This window comes from Cicer arietinum, chromosome 7 (genome assembly GCF_000331145.2).
Source record: "Cicer arietinum cultivar CDC Frontier isolate Library 1 chromosome 7, Cicar.CDCFrontier_v2.0, whole genome shotgun sequence".
Taxonomy (NCBI): Eukaryota; Viridiplantae; Streptophyta; class Magnoliopsida; order Fabales; family Fabaceae; genus Cicer; species Cicer arietinum.
The window spans coordinates 58,018,427-58,041,642 of record NC_021166.2 but is presented as its reverse complement, the minus strand read 5'-3'; the positions used below and the strand labels follow the sequence as shown (position 1 = coordinate 58,041,642).

The following is a 23,216-nucleotide window of genomic DNA, read 5'->3' as shown; positions in this document are numbered from 1 at the left end:
CGATTCTAGTCTTGGCTGAAGGTTGAAGTATCACAACAATCCTATGTTGTTTTTGGCTTTTAGTGGAATACATTTTCTTGGTGTTTTAGTAAATTAAGTTTTCTTATATTTCTTAATTGTGGTTGGCTTATTACTTTTGTTTTTCAAAATCAGCTCAAAAATGTAACTTTTTTTAAAATCAATAAAAAAACTATTATTTGCGTCATCTCAAATTTACTGATAATAATTTTTTCTAGGAATTATTATATTTTTTAATTGCAGTGAGTTAACCCATAGCCTATTGAACCGACCTATCCCAAATCCATTTTTTATGTGGACTAAATTGCCCAAGCCAAAAAAATCATTAATTTTTTTGTCTTTTTTTTATTTAAAATACGGCATATATTAATAGCTGAACCAAACAACCCAATCCATTTTAATAGTTCTACACAAAATAAGCTCTCATCTCAACTAAATTTTCTCGATACACAAACACCAGAGATCAAACATTTACCATTTGAGCCCGAGCAGCCAAACCCTTACTACTCTACCCAATTGAATTCTTCAATTTATTTATTGAGAAATGAATATCTGCTTTATATATATTTTTTTGTTGAAGTGCTTTATATATATCCAAAAACATATTAACTGAACTCTTCATAATTTGTTTTTGAGAAATGAAGATACTCTTATCTCCTATTACTCATTATTTTAATTACAATTTCACTCCTCTAGTGAACTTCACCCATTCTGTATAAAAAGCTCACATTGCGCATGCTGTTATTTTTGCTTTCATCATTTGTGGCTTTTGAACCATAACATAATAATAAATGATGTAACCAGAATATGGTCCAACATTAAATGTAGTAAAAATATCAAGCAGGAGAGAATGTACACCAAAATTTAATGCCAACTAGTAAAGGAATAGTCCATATTGGAAGTTAGTGAAGAGATAACAACCAACCTTTAGAAAGTTGAGAATAGTACCTTATTTATTTATTAACAAACTCATTAATTTCTTTTTCTTTCCTGCAGAACTGTATGTCTCAGAGGCTGATGCTTTTTTCTACTTCGTTTAACTGGCTCTCTGTCCTTTGATTTCTTTCTTCCCTATATGGTAATGTAGCATCAGAAATAGGGAAAGTAGTGTAAGTGTCTAGTGTATGCATCAAACATTATTATTAATATATCACTCTCTTATAAGATTTTTTTCAAATTTTTTTATATTATGAAATAATAAAAAAATTCACACGTAATTGTGAGGTTTTGAATTTAAACTCGAAACATAATATTCAATATAATAATATTGATATTTGTTAATTAAATTAAACTCTTATAGATAATTTCTTTCAAATTATTACCTCAATTAATTATTATTTTTTATCAACATACTTTGATAATTATGCAACATGTTTTTCTTCTACAATATGTAATGAATATTATAACATAAACATAAATCAATTCTCTTTCTTACAAAATAAACTTATAAACCATATTATTTTACTAATACTATCAATTTCTTAAATTCTTGTGATTTAATTAACAAAATCCTATTATATATAATAACAGTGGTAAATATTTTTTTATAAAAAGAAAAATTTATGAGATAATAATAATAATAATTAATCATAGAGGTGTTGCAGGTGGTTCTGACAAAATCAGACCCAAAAGGGGTGCTGTCATTCTGAAATAATGGACCACCATATATAGTACTACTACTTTAGATTGATTTGAAAGAGAAAGCTTTTTTTGGCTTGTATTGAAAGGTAAGTTATCCAAGGTTAGAGTCATAAAGATTAAAGACAGTGGAAGAAAAAAAAAAGACTAGACCTTACTAGTTCCTATCCTATAGTGAGTTGTCAAATGTAAAAAAATTTGCTGAGGTTTTTAACTGTTTGACAAAGAAACAAAAAAATCATTTGCTTGTGAAGCAAAAATCTGTCGGCCAATTCAAAGGTTTTAAACAGTTGCCTTGGAATGTTTGGGGGTCCTGCCCTGTTTTTTGGGATTTGCAACTTCAAAACTCATTTGGTACCCTTTATATTACTCTCTCTTCATATATTCATTCTACCAATCCTGCTTAATTAACCATTTATTATTCTACTTATTATTTGAATTCCAAAACCTCTCTTACAAACAAATATATATTATCATCACATTCATCATTTGAAGATACAAAATGAAGGGGAGATTCTTCTTTTTTCTGCTAACTCTGCAAATAGTGAGTTTTGTTTCTGTAGCAAAGAGGCCTTTTCTTTCAACTCATCATGGCATTCCACATCAAGGTTAGTTTCACACACAAAAAAAAACACATTTATAAGGCTTCAACTTAGTGCATGTTTAGAATTATCATGAGTTTAATGAAATGACAATATTACTGTGATTTTGTTAAGACCTTAGAGTATAATTTTTGTGTATTCACTGTAAATTCAAACGTGCATATGTTAACTCTTTTAACTCCTTTATTTTTTGCAGCTCTAGAAAAGTCTCCAAAGGCTTCACCACCTTATACCATTGAATCAAATAAGGTAGGTACTAATATAATTATATAATGTTCATGAGCTTATTATTATTATTTTCTTTGGTGTACTAGCTAGTGATGACCAAGTATATATTAATTAATATTTTGAGTTGGTGTTTATAATTTTGGTTTTAGTTGAAGGGTATAATGGGAATAGAAGGTATGTCAGAGAGAAGGGAAGAAGCAAATGATAGAGGAGTGAGTAAAATAGGATCAAGTCCACCAAGCTGTGAGCACAAATGCTATGGTTGTTTTCCATGTGAAGCTATACAAGTGCCAAGCACAAGCAGCCATTTGGGTATCATGTATGCAAATTATGAGCCTGAGAGTTGGAAATGCAAGTGTGGTCCTTCTTTCTATAGTCCATGAATTCATATTCTCCATTTTAGTTCATTATCCACTAAATATTAATGTAATTGGTTTTTATTTTTTTTTTTATTTTTTTTTTTATCTCATTCACTTCCTATGTAGTTTGTAAAAACCTCATATTCAAAAGAATTTTGGTTATCCAACAACAAAAACAAGAATTTTGGTTAATCATGATTATTATTATAAATTTTTAATCATTGTTAAACATATCACTATCAATAAATAATGTGTTCAAAATAATCATTTTTTTTACTACTTCCAATTTTATGTATAAGAGAAAATTAAATCAACAAAAAAAGATGTATTTAATTCAAATTTTAGATTAAATATATCAATATTTGGTAATGTACTTTTCTTTTATATATATATGATTAAATGTAATAATAAAAAGAGTTGATAATACTTTATTTAGTTTTAATAAGTGGTTTTGATTTATATATTTGAAGGTAGCTACTTTTTTTTTTATTAAGATTTACGCTCACTATTGACTTAAGAATACCTTGTGAAAAATGAAAACAAAAAGTATATGCATGTTTTCATTCTATGTTGCAAAATGAAGTATAGTGTTTTGGGGAGGAGCTAGTGTATAAATTTGCCGTTCCAAACTTTGCAATCTACCATCATTTCATGGATTACCTATATCATGTTAGTTTGTGTTTATAATTGTTTCATAAATTGTAAACATATTTTGACATTTTCTTATTTTTTATTATTCACTCCAAGTGTCACTTTAGTAGAATAAAATGATGTTAAAATAAACGTCATTTTATATTTTCAATATAAGATAGTTAATTTATTTCAATTATTTCATTTAACTAATATGATGTACACTATTTTCAAAACATTGTATTTCACTTTGCATTTCTGATAGTAAAAACACATAAGTTGTTAATAAAGATAATTTTATAAAATTATTATTTTTTTATTATAATTTATTATCATTTTTTCTTAAAAATAATTTATTTCCATTGGATTTTACTTATCTAGCTCAAATATTGGAAGAAAAATACGTGTATTTAATAATTATCATTTTTAAAAAGAGAAAATAGTTTGGTTAATTATTTGAGAATTTAACCTAGTAAAGGATTTCCATAATTAGAAAATATTTGAGCTCAGATAAACTAAAACAAATCTAAAGCAAAAGCATATGGCACAGTCTACGGTGAGCCATATTTGAATTGAATCATTTTGGGCAACATTAGACATAAGTTAATATTCACTTTCACACATTCGTTAAAAACTGTTCTGTTTTTGTTATCTCACACATCACACGCAGCATTTGGGTAGAGGCAAAGTCTATGAAAACTTAGTGCCTTGATTCGAGTCTTCTAAGGATACAAAAGACGGTCCAAATAATAATAATGATGATGTTATGCTATTATCTATAAGTTCATAGCCAACAGTTTAAAAAGCATTGCCAACCTGCTTGCATCAGAACACAAACTGGCAGTACTTATCAAGCCTGTAGTGAGGCGTGATGCTGCATCAACAAGTAATTAAAGTTTGGTACCTACAAAATATATTATTATATAAATTTTGTTAGGAGGTAGCAGTAGTATGTAAGAGATTTCAATTCTAAATCCACGTGTATTTTTATTTTATTAAAAACATTAAGAATTCGTTTGTTATATAAATTAATAGGTGACAATACAAATTTAAGGGTTTTTAAAATAAAAAATAATGTATGTTTAATTTAATAGCATAATACACTATAATACACTAGGAGTCATACGAGAGTTTAGTGGTTAACAGGGATAACAACATATTCTGAGAAGTATTTATATCCACTTTGTACTTTAATCGTCTCATTAGTAATATTATTGTAATTTTTAAATTTGATATATATGTATATATTGAATAGACTTAATATTTTTTTAAATATTAAAAATTATAATCTCATTTCTATAGACACTACGCCAAAAATGACATTTAATAACACTCCTTTTACAGCGCTTGCTAAATACAAGCGCTGTTGTAAGTATATTTTAAAACTAACGGAGCCTTTTACAGCGCTTTTTTGACAAGCGCTGTAAAAAAAACGTTGTTGTAGGGTCATATAGCGTTTGCGCATAATGTTATAAGGCTTTTACAGCGCTTTTCGCAAAAACGCTGTAAAATGAAGCGCTTTCGTGTATTATTTTACAGCGCTTCTTTCACAAGCGCTGTAAAATACATCGCTTTCAATCAATTTAACTACATATTACAACGCTTTTTGTACAAGCGTTGTAAAATACACGCGCTTTCAAATATTTGAACTACCTATTACAGCGCTTTTTTTACAAGCGCTGTAAAATACATGCGCTTTCAATCAATTTAACTACCTATTACAGCGCTTTTTGTACATGCGCGGTAAAATACAAGCGCTTTCAAATAAATATAATTTACTTTTAAAACAAATTTACGAACCCTCATCACCTCTACTCTGGGAACCCTCATATCCTCTACGTACTGTGCAGCCATCTACGTTGTCTCAGGTATTTTTTAATTTGTTTTTGTCAAAAAATCTATAGTTTTTTAATAATTGAAAACTAAAAATTGTTATATATATATATTAAATCTCTTTTTTTTGAAATTTGTTGACCTGTTCTGTTTTGAAATCTTTTCTGTTTTGAATTTGTTATTAGATATGTTGATATTGGTTTCTTTTTGAAACTTGTTGATATGTTTTGAAAGCTTATTATTTTTGTAAATGCATTTATATAGGTCGTATAATATGGATAAGAAATGAATATATGTCAATCGATTGTCAAAAGAGTATGAAAATGGAGTGAAAGAGTTTGTTGAGTTTGCAGTGAAGAATGCAAAAGATCCAAATAGAGTCGTTTGTCCTTGTTTAAAATGTTGTTTTGGAAAACGTGTTAGAGAAGATGAATTAGAAGGACATCTAGTATGTAATGGAATTGATCAAAGCTACACATGTTGGATAAGACACGGTGAGAAAAAAAAAAGGAAGCATTAATTTTGAGAATAGTTCGACATATGCTTCAACTGACTTCGATACAGATACATATGAGCTAGACCAAGTTGATGAGACCGCAAAAGCAGTTGAAGAAGATCTTCGAGATTGTCCTAAAATGTTTGAAAGTTTGTTGAGTGATGCAGAGAAAGAATTATATAATGGTTGTACTAAATTCACAAGACTGTCGGCGATATTAAAGTTGTATAACTTAAAAGCGAGTAATGGATGGTCTGATAAAAGCTTTACAGAATTATTAACACTCATAAAAGATATGTTGCCAGATGATAATGAACTTCCCAGTCGAACCTACGAGGCTAAACGGATTTTGTGTTCTATTGGAATGAGTTACGAAAGGATTCATGCGTGTCCTAACGATTGCATTTTATTTCGAAACGAATATGAACTACTTAAGGCGTGTCCGAAATGCAATGTCTCTCGATATAAGAAGAAAAAATCTACTCCAGCAAAAGTCGTGTGGTATTTTCCTATAATACCAAGATTTAGGCGCATGTATCGCAGTGAAGAAGATTCAAAACACTTGACATGACATGCAAATGAAAGAATTAGAGATGAAATGTTTTGACACCCTGCAGATTCCCCACAATGGGCAAAAATTGATCACGAGTATCCTGAATTCGGGAGAGAGTCAAGAAATCTAAGACTTGCACTTTCTACTGATGAAATGAATCCACATGGTCTTCAAAGCATCTCACATAGCACGTGGCCTGTGATTTTGGTAATATATAACCTACCTCCATGGTTATGTATGCAGCGTAAGTTTATGATGTTGTCTCTGTTAATTTCTGGACCCAAACAACCGGGAATGATATCGACGTATACTTGACTCCTTTAATTGAAGATTTAAAACGTATGTGAGAGACAAGTGTGGAAGTTTATGATGGGTATAAGAAATAATGTTTCAATTTGAGGGCTATGTTGTTCGGCACAATTAACGATTTTCCAGCATATGGTAATTTATCAGGATTAAAGGTCAGTGTGCATGTCCTATATGTGAAGAGAGTACAAATTAGATGCGGTTGAAACATTGTAAGAAGAATGTGTTTCTTGGACATCGTAGATTTTTACCTTATAGCCATCAGTATCGTGGGTGGAGAAATGCATTCAATGGAAAATCAGAGGAAGGTAAAGCTCCTTCAGCACCGACTGGAGATCAAATACTTGAAAAAGTACAAGATTTGACCAATAAATTTGGCAAACCTTTTGCGAGAGAGCTGGTCAAAACTGGATGGAAGAAAAAGTCAATTTTCTTTGAATTGCCATCTTGGAAGTCATTGTATATAAGACATTTCCTCGATGTGATGCATATTGAAAAAAATGTATTTGATAGTGTTATTGGTACGTTACTCAATGTTCCAGGAAAGTCTAAAGATGACATCAACGCAAGATTGAACTTGGTCGATATGGGAATAAGAAATGAAATGGGTTCCGTAAAGAAAGGAAATCGCACATATCTACCTCCAGCCGCTCATACTCTATCTAGAAAGGAAAAAATTGTTTTATGTAAATTTCTACACGAAGTTAAAGTTCCAGAAGGATACTCTTCAAACATTAAAAATTTGGTTTGTATGAAAGACCTCAAGTTAAAAGGTTTGAAGACCCATGATTGTCATATTCTAATGGAGCATTTGCTACCAATAGGTATACGTTCCATTTTACCTGAAAAAGTTCGACTAGCCTTAACTAGATTATGTTTCTTCTTCAGGGAAATTTGTAGTAAAGTGATCGACCCTCAGAAATTACCGACATTGCAGAGGGAAATTGTTGTTACTTTGTGTGAGCTTGAATTGTATTTCCCACCCTCGTTTTTTGATATAATGGTTCACCTTACTGTTCATCTGGTTAAGGAGACACAACTTTGTGGGCCAACTTATATGAGATGGATGTATCCGATAGAACGATATATGAAAATATTAAAAGGGTACGTAAAAAGTAGAAGTCGACCAGAAGGTTGTATTGCTGAACGATACATTGTTGAAGAGGCTGCTGAATTTTGTACTGAATATCTGTCCAATGTTGAATCCATAGGGCTTCCCATGTCTCGTCATTCGGGAAAAATATCAGGAGAAGGGATAATTGGAAGGAGACTACTGACTATATCAAGGACATAATGGGAGGTGGCACAATTGTATGTTCTGCACAATGATGATGAGGTTCAACCGTATGTTACAATACACATGGATCAGTTATCTCGTTTGAACATGAATAGGAATCAAAATTGGATAACTCGAGAGCACAATCGAAGTTTTGTAACATGGTTAAAAAATCACATAATGTCAAAATTTGATATAGACCCCGGATCAATTTCAAATAGATTGAGGTGGCTAGCAAATGGTCCGAGCTTACATGTCTTTTCTTACACTGGTTATGTTATTAACGGCTACACATTTTATACCAAAGAACAAGATGATCAAACCACTATGCAAAATAGCGGAGTCACTCTCGTAGCTGAAGCGATGCATGTCTCAAGTGCAAAAGACAAAAACTCAATATATGCAAATCTATCATATTTTGGGGTTATTGAGCGCATATGGAAGTTAGACTACACAATGTTTCGTGTTCTCATATTTTGTTGCAAGTGGTTCGATAATAATAATGGCGCTCGGATTGATGGGTCAGGATTCTTGCTTGTCGATTTTAATAGGGTGGGATACAAAGACGAGCCTTTTATTTTAGCGTCGCAAGCTCAACAAGTGTTTTATGTCACTGATCCTTCTGATGATAAATGGTCTGTTGTCCTATCGACCAATAAAATAAGTGATGATAACAATAATGATGAAGATGTTGGTAATGATATTTTATTTGCAACATCACAACAACCACATGAAATTGATTCAACTGATGATGGTTTATATCTTAGAGATGATCATGATGAGGGAATTTGGATTAATCCATTTTCGTATTGTAAATGGACAAACAAATGTGAATCCCACAAAGAAAAGAAGAAGGGCATCGTAATGTACATATTTAATTGTTTTATATAAGCCATGCATCTAATCTGAAATGTGTTAATGTAAATATGCATGTAATCTGAACTGTGTTAATGTAAATATGCATGTAATCTGAATTGAGTGTTTTATACTAAGTTCTGATTAATTTATTTTCTGATTAATTTGTTTTCTGCTTATATTTAGCTTAATTTGAGTGTTTTATACCAAATTCATGTAACAATGAGTGTTTTATATTTAGCTTGATTTACATGAACTGAACTAAATATAAATTAGTAATTTACATGAACTGAACTGAACAGAGAGATTCTCTTTTGCTCAGTGCATATATAGATTCTTCAGAAGTTCTCATTTTTAATAATTCATCATCTCCTAAAGTATTGTGATAAAGATAATGATAACAATGTTTTTAATCCAATAAACAATGATAACAATGTTTTTAATGTCATCTGAATTGAGTGTTTTATACTAAGTTCTGATTAATTTATTTTCTGCTTATATTTAGCTTGATTTGAGTGTTTTATACCAAGTTCATGTAACAATGAGTGTTTTATATTTAGCTTGATAACAATGTTTTTAATGTCATCCCAACCCAAATAAACCAAACACAAAAATAAAGGTTTAAAAGGCTTTAAAAATAACATTCATCAGACACCTAACATGACCTTATCTAACGGGATTTTCTTCAAACACATTGTACGCATCATGGGAATCCCCAAAAACACATTGTTAACAAAAACATCAGACACCTAACAGGACCTTATCTAACAGGATTTTCTTCAAACACCTTGTACGCATCATGGGAATCCCCAAAAACACATTGTTAACAAAAACATCAGACTCAAACCCATTTTTCGCAACATGACAATGAACCTGAAGACCAAGTTTCGAACCACTTATCGATGAATTAGCACACGATTTAAGAAGGAAAGGGAATGTAAAGAGAGAAAAAGGGTGTGGAGGTGGAGATTGAATTGTGAGAGAGTAAGCTTTGATGTTTGTGAAGAAGATGCATAAAATGAGAAGAGTTTGGTGAAGAGGAAGATAAGCGTTGTAATAAAACAATGAGGCATTTTACATCGCTTATTTAAAAAAGCATTGTAACAGGCTTTAAAAAAAACATTCATATACCATAATAAAACAATGAGGTTTTTTACAACGCTTTTTCAAATAAGCGCTGTAAAAGACCCTTTTAAAATTAACATAATGAGACATTTTACAGCGCTTATTTGAAAAAGCGTTGTAAAAGGCTTTAAAAAAATATTCATATAACATAATAAAACACAGAGGTCTTTTACAACGCTTATTGGGAGAAACGTTGTAAAAGAGCCTTTTAAAAATTTAAATAAAGACGTCTTTTAGAGCGTTTTTCAAACAAGCGCTGTAAAAGGCTTAGGCCTTTTAGAGCGCTTTTTGAACAAGCGCTGTAAAAGGCTTATAAAAAAGCGTTGTAAAAGGGTTACGTATATATAACAGTAACCGCTTTAGTTTCCTCTTCATTACGTAGACTTCACTATCATCTCAACCTTCATCGTTCTTCTCTTCTTTTGCAAACCCTATCATCCCGTCCATTTCGAACCTTATTTCCACGATCATCTCCTTCATTTCGAACCTTATTTCCATCCAATATCATCTCTCCCATTGCACACAATATATTTTCATTGAAATACGTAACCCTCATTACGTATTTCTTCAAACCGTATTTCTGTGAACCATATTTCTGTGAACTTTCTGCAAACCCTCTTTTCTTCGCATTTCGTCTTTCTTCGAACCCTCATTATTCACGTATTGATGTTATTAATTTTTTGTAATTATTAAAATGCATGTTGAGCTTGTTTAAGATATACTGATACTGATATGTACTTAGAATAATGCATGATGCATGTTGAGCTTGTTGATGTTATACTAAACTGCATGTTGAACTTGTTGTAGTTAAATGAATACAAACAAAGATTTAGAATGTCAAAATGAAGAAGTTGGCACCTCTAAGACTTATGAAAATGAAGTCAAACGTGGTGCAACTATCATGCAAAAAGTCATTAAAGCAAGGAGTAATGACATCAAGTTTGAGGTTATACTATACTATACTCTATTTGCTGTGTATTTTTTATCTTTTTTTAATAGCATGTACTTACTATATGAGTTTATTAGGTTGGCTGGAATGAGAGTGGTCAGCCAATTGACCCCAACAGCTCAATGTTTGTTAGTTACATTGGGGCTGTTGTTCGAAAAAGCATCCCAATTACGATTGACGATTGGAGAGATAAGGCGTTGAAGGATGCCAAAGATATAATATGGAATGACATTCAAGTAACTTTTTTGATCCACTCTTTTGTCATTTATAATTTTTTTCATTGAAATACTTTACTTATAATTTTGTTCATTGCAGACTACTTTTGTTTTTGATGAGGGACGAAAGAGATATGCTTTGAGAGTTGCTGGAAAAATCCATCGGAGATTTAGATCACATCTCTCTAATTTCTATCTAAAAGAAAGAAAAGGAAACACAAATGCTGAAGCTCCAAAAATATATAAACATTATATATCAAATGAGGAATGGAGTGCATTTGTTTCCAAACGTTTGAACCCCGCATTTGTCGTAAGTGATTAATTTATTAGCATTTGTGTTTTATTATTCATATTCGTAGAGTATTTTAAATTTTTACACAACTGCTATTTTTTTTATATGGAATATTAGTAAGGCAAATCGCGAAAGGGCAAGCAATCCAACCCACCCATACGAAAAATCACGTATGGGATATGCACGCCTTGATCAAAAACTTGTAAGTAATTAAACATCACTTTTATATAATGAAGTAATTTGTATTATAAACTATAGTGTGTAACTAATTTGTATTATGTTGTTTATGATCTTAACGAATAGCGACAAGACACCCAAGCCGATCAACCCTTGGGTCGTCATAGATTATGGAAGGAAGCGCGTGTTAATAAAGACGGAGTTGTTGATAATGAAAATGTCCAAAAAGTAGTAGAACTTTGTGTCAGTAACATTATCACTTTAATATCACTTGAACACTTTTTAATATTGTATTTTAAAAATGCTATTGAACTTATCTTTTTAATCCTACATGTATTTTAGGAGATTATCGAAAAAAGTTCTGAAACTCAAGAAGGCAACAAGGATACTTGCAGGGACATTCTGGGTAAAGTGTTTAATGTCCCTGAGTATTCCGGTCGGGTTAGGGGAAAATGATTTGGCGTAACTCCCAAAATGTATTTTTCTCAAGAGAAGCGCCAAAAACCTTCCAACGAGGAAGTATTAGAGAAGCTCAAAATTCTTACAGAGCAAGTGACACTTTTGGTGAATACGAACAAAGACAAACAACTCCCGGATCAGCTCCAACATAAAATACAAGAGGAGGAGGGTGAAACAGCAAGTTGCAACGTCGGTCTCAAAAGTATTCCCGAGGTAATTAATTACTTACTTGATTATGTAATTACTTATGTATTAAACAAACTTATATATTAACCGTACTTATGTTTTAACTATTTGATTTAGGGTGTCATTACATGCGTGCTATACTTGTCCTCCCCTACGTGCTATCCTATGCTTTTATCTATAAGTTCATAGCCAACAGTTTAAAAAGCATTGCCAACCTGCTTGCATCAGAACACAAACTGGTAGTACTTATCGAGCCTGTAGTGAGGCGTGATGCTGCATCAACAAGTAATTAAAGTTTGGTACCTACAAAATATATTATTATATACATTTTGTTAGGAGGTATAGAGTAGTATGTAAGAGATTTCAATTCTAAATCCACGTGTATTTTTATTTTATTAAAAACGTTAAGAATTCGTTTGTTATATAAATTAATAGGTAACAATACATATTTAAGGTTTTTAACATAAAAAATAATGTATGTTTAATTAATAGCATAAAACAGTAGAGTCATACGACAGTTTAGTGGTCAATAGGGATAACAACGTATTCTCACATGTATTTATATCCACTCTGCACTTGAACCGTCTCATTAGTAATATTATTTTAATTTTTAAATTTGATATACATGTATATATTGAATATACTTAATATTTTTTAAATATTAAAAATTATAATCTCATCTCTATAGAAAATATTTTTTAATTTTATTATTGTTTGATAATAATAATTTATTATATTAATTATAATATATATGATTTTTAAATTTATAATTTTATATATATGAATAGATGCAAGTGTGGGTGGAGGAATCTGAACTCCGCCGCTGGAGAGGATGAAAATTTTGCACATGCTAACAAACGAGACATATGCGTGTTTTCCTTGATTAATCGATGTGGGATGAGGAAGACAAAATCCACCCTGAACTTAAGTTTACGTAAAAAAACACTTATTTTAATAAAAACGAGATTAAAAACAATTTAGAGAGATGATTTCATATCAAAATAGTAATTTTAAATTATCATTATTCGATAAATGAATAAATAAATAAAAAAAGAAATGTAAGACACGGTTAGATTTTTTTCTCAACAAAGATACTAAAATTTATTAATTTTAATTCTCGTTAAAATTTTTTATAAAAATTATATTTAAGAGTTAAAAATTATAAATCTTGAAAAAGGGAGGGAACTTTGCACAATTCAAAATATGAAATTGCTCAAACATATATAAATCCAATAAACCGAATGATAATCTCCACTTTACAACTTTATATCGGTTACCAAACCAAACTAAATTTATATTGAAACTTACACCCAAGTATGCATAATTTTATTGCGAACTTAAATTAAAATCGATTTATATAGTTATAAATTTATCTATCACTATTGTTTTTTTAATGGTTTAGTATCCTTGTTAAATTATTATTTATGTTAAAAAAAAGGACAAAAATTGAAAAATTCAATGGGAGGAAAAAAGGTTGAACTCCCATAAGTATGCTTCAATTAATGGGATACAACTTCTTCAAAGGGATGAGAGAAAATCATAGTAAAACGCTTATAAAGTTGCATGTGTACACACATAATTCGTCATAGAACTCGCCATCGTTATACTGCAATAAACAAACCATGTAATCCTACAAGTATTTGTTGTCTAATGTATGAAAATCTCAACCAAAATCGTTTCGTGTAGCACCTTAGTTCCCTTTTCCCTAAAATTTGTTGTCTAACGTATGAAATAGGTATACGTAGTGTACGTTGTTGCTACGTCAATAGCATAAGTGTATTTCTATAATGTAATGTGTTATAAAAGATAATGTAGTGTTGATAATAAATATTCTAAAAAAAACTTACAAAACTATTATGGACTCTTAGGAATTTTCATTTGCTTGGATAATTTTTTTTTAAAACCATAATTTATAAAAAAAAATAAAAACTATTTATAATAACGTATTATAGAATATTTTTTATCGTTGATTTTTTTATATAAATAATTTAGTGTGGACAACACAGAATATTTGTGGATTTTAAAAAAATCTCTAACAAGTAATTTATAAATTATTGAATATTAAAATCAAATAACATAAAAATGAGAATAAAAAAGAAAAAAAGAAGAAGATTTTGGTTTAACTATTTGCTATCCTACCCAAAAAAAATTAGGCCCTCATATATTAAAGTGGCGCTAATCGGTCGTTCATATTACAGATCTCCGAAGTTTGAAACAGATTCACAGTGCATCCTTCTTCAGACATGGCATCCAATGTAAGTCTCTCTCTTTTCTATGCGTATCTATCACAACATATTAATATCCAAACATAAAGTAGCACTATGGGAAAACTTGATTATTTTTTGTGATGGATCAACAGATACATCAATCCTATTTCAGCTTATTCTATTAAATTTAGGATATGGGTTTCAAATAAGTTTCCGTTCACTGATTTGGACTTTGGAGTCATTTACCTGCAAATATTTCAATTTAAGATGTTTTGGTTTTTTTTCCCCTCATTTCAGATCCGTTTAAAGCATTTATCGTCCCAGTGTTTATTTTGCTAATCTCTGGCTAATAAACTTATCTAACATCAATATTTAAATTTGTTACTGGGTTTTCATCAAATTTTGATTGCAAGGGATAATTGATGATAAGAGAAAGGGATTCTTCTTTCTTTTGTCTTGATGTAAGCAAAAATCCAATGATTGGGGATAACTGAACAAAATTTGCTATGGTGTTCTATGTTGAAGATCTGTGTTTAATTTGGAGTGTCAAATGCTTTTGCAAAATAAATAAATAAAATTAGTGAAGAAAAATGTTGATAATTGAAAATTGCTCTTTTTGTGAATGGCATGTGAAATTGAACAAGTTGTTCTGCACTTGTTCTGCTTGAATTTTGTTTTGATGTTTATCAGTTTAGCCAATTTGGAAGAGGGGGGTTCCGATATATGTGCAAGGTATTTGTGAAAAGTACAGTGCTTATTTTTTTGACATGTTTTGGTATTGTTACATCTGTAGGGCTTGTGTCCTTCGATAAAAAACATTCTTCTTTTAGACTCTGAAGGGAAGCGTGTTGCGGTCAAGTATTATTCAGATGACTGGCCAACAAACAGTTCAAAGGTAGCTTTTGAGAAGTTTGTGTTCAGTAAAACTGTTAAGACTAATGCGCGGACAGAAGGTAAGGGGCAAAGTTTGAGAAACACTCATCATGATATGAAGTCAATTAGTTTTGTATTGTGTGCTAGTGTAGTGCTTAAGAATAGTGGCTCTATCAATCGAACATGATTCTCAATGTATTATATATAACTGTTTATAGGTTATTCTATTATGCATTCTTGCCAAGAATTCTATTTACTTTCACTTCTGAGTTAATTCTTAAACTCATAGTCATAAGACAATAAGTCATGGTGTTAGCGTTAACTTGAGCTAAATAATAAAATGAAGATTTTTTGTGACTATTTAATATCGTAGGCGAAAGTAGATTGTTCGTCAATCTAAGTCACATCAGTTGGTCATGGTGTCTTGCATCAATATGCAAAAGGTTCAGCTATCTTTTGAAACATTCTCATGAGCCAGCATCCCTGTCTGCTGCATAACAAGTTAAGATATGGACTCGGCCATTCTTTACTAGAGCTGTGCATTATTTTCTGAAGCTGCCTTCCATTTTGATGTGCTTAATCGAACATCCTTTCTAGTGTATTGGCTGAAAATAAAATGCTTACAAAAAGCCTTTGAATGATAAAAAAGTTCCTTTCAAGTCACCACTCTACCATACTATTCATGTAGTATTCCGTTTTGTGGCCTTTAATTTATATTACTTGATAAATGGTAAGCCTGTTAAGTTCATAAGCCATTTGCTAGTAGTGGTAACAGTATCTGTTCTATTGATTTCCAACATATGAAGGGAACACAAACACAGGCATGTTTGCTTTTTCTTTTGTTTCCCTATCAGGCAGTCGAAATGCCGTAATAAAGTGCACTTTTTAATGTACCATTCTAATGATAGTGATAGAGCAGAGATAAGATAGAATTAGATGAAAAGAATTATTGTATTAATTGATAAGAAAACAGAAAATGATTCCAGAGCTAATGCTCCTCTGTTAGAGAAAACAATTCTCTTACTGCCCAACCTATAAGGTGTAACTGAAAAATGAAAAAAAAACATCCAGCTATCTCTGCACACACTCCCCTTTATTAGTGGAATATTAATTCCTATTTATTAGTGGAATATTAACTCCCTATGCCAGCTAGGCAATCATTATTTTTCTGCATCCCCTTTCTTATTCTTTCTCACATATACTTGCCATTGCTTAGACCCCACCTCATCTCTATTTACTAAGAGATCCCCCTCATCACTTGTGGGGCCCAACCCATTCCTATCATCACCCCCACCTTCAACAGTAGCCTTGTCCTCAAGGCGCAAATCAGGGAATTGACTCTTCAGCAACAGTTCCTCTTCCCAGGTAGCATCTCCGACATCCATGCCTTCCCATTGAATCAACCATTCTCGCTTATGCTGCCCACCATCAAACTTATCCCTCCATGACAAAACCTTAGCAGGAATAATATCCCCAGTGTCAGACTCCAAACTGCTAGGTAATTGAGTTGTAGCAGTATAATTGCCTACAACTTTCTTCAATAGAGAAACATGAAAAGTAGGATGTATTTTAGATGTTGCTGGTAACTGTAGCTTGTAAGCAACCTGCCCTATCTTCTTAATGACTTGATAAGGACCAAAAAATCTGGGAGCCAATTTTTGATGAATTCTATGCACCACCGATTGCTGTCGATGGGGACGTAATTTGAGGAAAACCCAATCACCAATCTCAAATTGAACTGCCTTGCGTTTTTTATCAGCTTGGTATTTCATGTACTCTTGAGCTTTGAGTAAATTAGCTTTCAATTGACGCAAAGCTTCATCCCTGTCTCTTAACTCCTGGGCTACAGCTTCTACTCTGGTTTCTCCCTCCAAAAAATGCACCAATACTGGAGGTCTCCTGCCATACACCACCTCAAAAGGGGTAAACCCTGTGGAAACATGGAATGTGGTATTGTACCATAGTTCTGCCCACGGAATCCAATGTGCCCATGACTTAGGTTGATCTGCAATAAAACAACGTAGATAGGCCTCTAAACAGCGATTAATCACTTCTGTTTGGCCATCAGTTTGGGGATGGTATGCCGAAGACATTTTAAGCACCGTACCTACTAGCTTGAACAACTCTTTCCAAAAAATACTCACAAACAAGGGATCACGATCACTAAGAATTGACTCCGGAATTCCATGCAGTCTAACCACCTCCTTCACAAAAATAGCAGCAATGGAGCGAGCAGTAAATGGATGTTTAAGAGGAATGAAATGACTATACTTGGAGAGACGATCCACCACCACCAAAATAGCTTCAAATCCATTACTTTTGGGCAAACAAGTAATGAAATCCATAGATATCTCACTCCACACCAAAACTGGAATAGGTAGCGGCTGTAGTAACCCACTAGGCGTAGTCGCGGCATATTTTTGACGTTGACAAGTGTCACAAGCTTTCACAAAATCTTGCACCCTTTTCATCATCCCTTGCCAATATAAAGTGCCTGCCATTCTCCTATAAGTGCGTAGGTAGCCGGAGTGACCCCCACTAGGGGAAGAATGAAAATCCTTAAGTAGATCTTCAATAAGTGGTGAGTTAGCCGGTATAACTAACCTATTTTTGTAGAATAAGATGCCACCTTTTAAGGAAAACCCAGGTTTGGCAGTAACATCCTTTTGAATAGCCTCCACAATGCTTTTAAGCCAGGGATCCTTCGATACCTCTTGTTGCAATTGGCTGCTCTGCTGCCAAATAGGATAGGATTTAAGAGCATGAATTTCAGCATCCTCATGTTGTCTAGATAAAGCATCAGCCACCTTATTCTCCACTCCCGCCTTATATACCACCTCAAAGTCAAAACCCAACAACTTAGCCATCCATTCCTGTTGATTTGTTGTGGTAATATGTTGCTGTAACAAGTGTTTTAGGCTCTTTTGATCAGAATAAACCACAAACCGCCTTCCTAACAAATAATGTCTCCAATGTTGAATAGCTAACACCAAAGCCATTAACTCCTTATCATAGGCCGATTTAGATAGCCTAGATGATTCAAAAGCCTTGCTAAAATACGCAATGGGATGTTTAGATTGCAACAATACAGCACCAACCCCTTTTCCAGAGGCATCACATTCAATTTCAAAAGGGAATTTGAAATTAGGCATAGCTAAAACTGGGGCAGTTGTAACAGCTACTTTTAATTTCTCAAAAGCTTCGGCAGCCGCAACATTCCATCTAAAACCATCCTTCTTTGTCAACTCGGTCAAGGGTTTAGCAATATTCCCATAGTTAGCTATAAATTTTCTATAGTAACCTGTTAATCCCAAAAAACCCCTCACCCCCTTGACTTTCTTAGGGACTGGCCATTGTAACACACTGCTAACCTTGGCAGGATCCACAGCAACCCCTGCTTTGGAAATGACATGACCCAAGTATTCAACTTGGTGTTTACCAAAAGCACACTTCTTTCCGTTAGCCACAAACTGATGTTGTTTCAAAATGTTTAGAACCATCTCCAAGTGCTGCAAATGAGCAGTCCAACTATCGCTGTACACTAGTATGTCATCAAAAAAAACCAATACAAACTTCCTTAAAAAAGGCTTAAAAATATCATTCATCACTGATTGAAAGGTTGCAGGGGCATTGGTAAGGCCAAATGGCATCACCATAAACTCATAGTGACCCTCATGAGTACGAAATGCAGTTTTATGAATATCCTCTTCCTTCATACGAATTTGATGATAACCAGATTTAAGATCAATCTTAGAGAAATAACCCGAGCCATGTAACTCATCTAACAATTCATCTACCACAGGGATAGGATACTTATCTTGAATTGTAACCTTGTTAAGTGCACGGTAATCTACACACATGCGCCAAGATTGATCCTTCTTCTTGACCAAAATAACGGGGCTAGAGAAAGCACTAGTGCTGTTTCGAATCACCCCCTGCTGCATAAGGATCTGAATCTGTTTTTCAATTTCATCCTTGTGTAAATGAGGATATTTGTAAGGCCTCACACTTACCGGACCAGCACCCTGCAGAAGTTCAATGGAATGGCTAATGTTTCTTGTAGGAGGAAGACCCTGGATTTCTTTAAATACAATAGCAAACTGATCTAACAACTTTTGCAACTCCTTAGTCTGTTGATCTGAGACACGAGGCACTTGTGAACCTACCACCTCCATCAAGGTAGGCCATTCGCAGTCTGTTATTAGCCGGGAAGAAGTGATGATGCTTTGGAAAGTAGCCATCTTCTCATCTAAGGCTTGGCCAAGGAGTTTCACCATACTGCCCTTATGGTTGAACACCATAGACATTTCTTTCCAATCCATGGTCACCTTCCCCAAAGTTTCCAGCCAAACAACTCCCAAAATCAGATCCACACCCCCTAACTCCAACACATAAGCATCAAAACAAATCTGCACCGTTCCCACATCCATCTGAATTCCCTTACACCTACCCATAGTTAGGACACGATGACCATCTCCTAACTTGACGCCCAAGGGAGTAGAAGGTACCATAGGCAGCCCTAGAGCTTCAACCACCTTAGGAGATATGAAATTATGCGTGGCTCCACTGTCAATAAGAACCAAAATAGGCGCACCTTGCAAACAGCCCTCTATTTTCATTGTTCGAACCTGGTTTGGAGTGGTGGATACACCGAAAACTCCCATCCCTTTACATTCTAACTCCTCTTGTGCAATCTCTTCTTCCGACTTGGCCTCCAGCACCACAATCTCTCCTTCATCGTTGACCACTTCATCGTCCCCCAAGATAATCAATCGTAACTGCTTCGTTGCGCATTGATGGAGGGGATCCCATCGTTCATTGCAACGAAAACAGAGTCCCTTCGCGCGACGCTCATTAACCTCTGCGCTTGGTAAATGGCGAACGCCGCGTGAGTGACGGCGTGAAACGTCACTAGAGTTAAGACGTGAAGGAGGAGTAGAATTGGGAGGGTGTGTTGACCCGGTTTGAGATCCAGGACCCAGCCCGGTACGCATTTTACCCACATTGTTACTAGTCTGGTTAGGGTTTGCAAATCTGTTCCCTTCCCCTTCGCGATTGGCCCAATTAGGTTTTTGAAATCGGGCCCAAGAACCTTGACCCGGTTTGTAGCCAATTGCATCGCTAAGTAACGATTACGAGGCCTGAAGGTACGCACACGAGAACGAATGTCATGACGTAAACCACCAATGAAATAACCAAGAAACTGTTGTTCTGGTAAACGGCCACACTGTGAAGAATACAATTCGAATTCAGCAATGTAATCCTCAACAGATCCAGATTGTTTTAATTCCTTTAATTCTTCAAAGGGGTTCTCCAAACGACCACCACCAAAACGAACGATCAACGCCTCCGTCAAACTCTCCCAAGACAGATCCTCCGTAGAATCGTGCCATAAATTGAACCAATGAATCGTAGGACCTTCCATACTGAGCTTCGTCAATTGAATTCTCACGTCTGCCGAAATGCGTTGTACGTCGAAATACGTTTCTGCTCGAGTGATCCAAGCCACTGGATCATCACCGGTAAACGCCGACAATTCCACTTTCTTCGCAGCTAAACGGAACTCATCTAACGGCGAGGGAACCGCTGTAATATTGTCTTGAACCGCCGTCAAAGCCCTCTGAATTTCAGAACCAATGAAGTCACGTAAAGACTCAATGCTGTCCTCCACACGTCCCAAACGCTCCTCCACTCCGGTGATTCTTGCGTCCATTCTGGTTTGCATGAACGTAGCAGGTCGGACCAATTGATAGAGCAGAGATAAGATAGAATTAGATGAAAAGAATTATTGTATTAATTGATAAGAAAACAGAAAATGATTCCAGAGCTAATGCTCCTCAGTTAGAGAAAACAATTCTCTTACTGCCCAACCTATAAGGTGTAACTGAAAAATGAAAAAAAAACATCCAGCTATCTCTGCACACACTCCCCTTTATTAGTGGAATATTAATTCCTATTTATTAGTGGAATATTAACTCCCTATGCCAGCTAGGCAATCATTATTTTTCTGCATCCCCTTTCTTATTCTTTCTCACATATACTTGCCATTGCTTAGACCCCACCTCATCTCTATTTACTACGAGATCCCCCTCATCACTTGTGGGGCCCAGCCCATTCCTATCAGATAGTATCTGTTGTTTTATTGTAGAAAAACTTTTCTGAGCTCTCATGGTTATCATGTTTCTTTTAAAACTGATATATTGCTAATAAATGATTTGCAGCTGAGATAACACTACTTGAGAACAATATCATTGTTTACAAATTTGTGCAAGACCTTCATTTCTTTGTCACTGGTGGTGATGATGAGAATGAGCTCATTTTGGCATCGGTTCTTCAAGGATTCTTTGATGCAGTCACCCTTTTGCTGAGGTATTTATGGTTGCATTTTGTTATCCGAAATTAAATCTGGATGAGTATTTACTCATATTTGTGCTCCTTTTACAGGAACAATGTTGACAAAAGTGAGGCTCTTGAGAACTTGGATCTCATTCTTCTATGCCTTGATGAGATTGTTGATGGAGGGTATGTGTATATATTTATTAGCCATAAATTGTCTTTCCCATGATATTTTTTTTTAACATCTTATTTTTGCATGAAGGATTATACTTGAAACAAATGGACCTCTTATAGCCGAAAAAGTGACCTCCCATAACATGGATGCTGATGCCCCCTTGTCAGAGCAGGTAATGTTGCTCTCTCTGTGTAGCACTAATATTTCAGATTGAAGACATGTCCGGTGTGTGACACCGACATATGTAGTTCATTCAATATCTTCCAAGTTATTATCGGTGTCAGTGTGTCAGTGTGTCAGTGTTGTGTTTGATGTGTGTTTGTGTCAGTGCTTCATAGGTTCCTATCAATCATGTGTGCTTTCTATTGATTTTGGCAACACAAATGCACAATGGCATACTTCATCTTCCATCTAACAGTGACTTTCTTATATTGCAGACACTAACTCAGGCATGGGCTACAGCCAGAGACACTTTTACAAGAACTCTTTTGACATGATTCTCTTATGATGATGTACTTAAATGTGTTGTTGCTTATATTAATTTTAGTAGTTAAGTTTTTTTGTTAACAAGAGTTGTTTTATTTTATCCCCCCATTTTAATTTGTATTTTTTCACAAAATGGAAAAACAATATACTAAATCCAGTCTTTTACTAAGATCTGGAATTGCTTTCCTGAATTCAAGTTACTTTGTTATGACCACCATTACCATTTTTTTTCTTGCAAGGATCTTCATCCTCCTCCTGTATGCATGATATAATTTTTTCAATGTAATGTATGGAAGAAGTTATTAAATCTAAAGTAAACAATCTTGGATAAAAAGAAACCTATAATATTCTTGCATCAACAATTATTTACCTTAGGCATTTACCCATTTGTGTGAGACTCATCATGATTTTACATGAAACCTATGTCTGTGCACAAAGTATCTTCAAGGAAAATCCCTCGGTGCATTTTGACAGAAAACACATGGTTCGTTAGAGTTAGCTACTGAGCAGTTTGTGAAGTTTTTCACTCACTCATCTTAGTAAGTTTCATCTCATTATATGGCACTGGAGCTCTAATAGAACTCTGCAATACCATTGTTGAGCATGTCTAGAATCAAGGTAGAAGTGCTTATTACATTCATCCCGGAGGTGTTATTATTTAAAAAAAAAAAAAGAAAGTTCTGATTTGTAGCTGGAAGTATTAAAATCACCAATAATATCGATCACAGTTTCAAAGCTTGGGAGCCCTGCAACAATTTCGTGCATTCATGGATTCTAAGCTGTGTGGTGTCTTCCATACTCAAACTCTCAATTGATTGGGTGATATATGTTTTTCATCTTTTATCTAATATTCGTTTATTTTGTTAAGATCATTTTAATCCTTTATCTTTTTAAAATAGATAGATGTTAATTCTTTTCTCATGACAAGTTTTTAACCACCGG

At 33.7% G+C, this 23,216-nt stretch overlaps 2 protein-coding genes across 2 annotated transcripts; both read left to right on the top strand.

Annotated features, from left to right (window-relative positions):
- The first annotated feature begins 1,808 nt into the window (after positions 1-1,808).
- LOC101514848 (EPIDERMAL PATTERNING FACTOR-like protein 3) lies at positions 1,809-3,068 on the top strand. The gene is made up of 3 exons (XM_012718623.3): positions 1,809-2,264; positions 2,455-2,507; positions 2,636-3,068. The coding sequence occupies exons 1-3, from the start codon at positions 2,159-2,161 to the stop codon at positions 2,867-2,869; spliced, it is 393 nt and encodes a 130-aa protein (XP_012574077.1). The 5' UTR covers positions 1,809-2,158; the 3' UTR covers positions 2,870-3,068.
- An 11,241-nt stretch (positions 3,069-14,309) lies between these two features.
- Positions 14,310-22,507, top strand: LOC101515171 (coatomer subunit zeta-3-like). The gene is made up of 6 exons (XM_004510342.4): positions 14,310-14,452; positions 15,198-15,357; positions 21,499-21,646; positions 21,722-21,799; positions 21,876-21,960; positions 22,226-22,507. Exons 1-6 carry the CDS (start codon positions 14,441-14,443, stop codon positions 22,283-22,285), a joined length of 543 nt encoding a protein of 180 aa, XP_004510399.1. The 5' UTR covers positions 14,310-14,440; the 3' UTR covers positions 22,286-22,507.
- The last annotated feature ends 709 nt before the right edge of the window (positions 22,508-23,216 follow it).

Bases quoted from the DNA above. Each gene is read 5' to 3' on its own strand.
- LOC101515171 (XM_004510342.4), top strand. The intron at 21,647-21,721 runs GTATTTATGGTT...CTCCTTTTACAG, and splicing joins GCAGTCACCCTTTTGCTGAG to GAACAATGTTGACAAAAGTG. The intron at 21,961-22,225 runs GTAATGTTGCTC...CTTATATTGCAG, and splicing joins ATGCCCCCTTGTCAGAGCAG to ACACTAACTCAGGCATGGGC.
- LOC101514848 (XM_012718623.3), top strand. From the start codon at position 2,159: ATGAAGGGGAGATTCTTCTTTTTTCTGCTAACTCTGCAAATAGTGAGT. The intron at 2,265-2,454 runs GTTAGTTTCACA...TATTTTTTGCAG, and splicing joins TCATGGCATTCCACATCAAG to CTCTAGAAAAGTCTCCAAAG. The intron at 2,508-2,635 runs GTAGGTACTAAT...TTTTGGTTTTAG, and splicing joins ATACCATTGAATCAAATAAG to TTGAAGGGTATAATGGGAAT.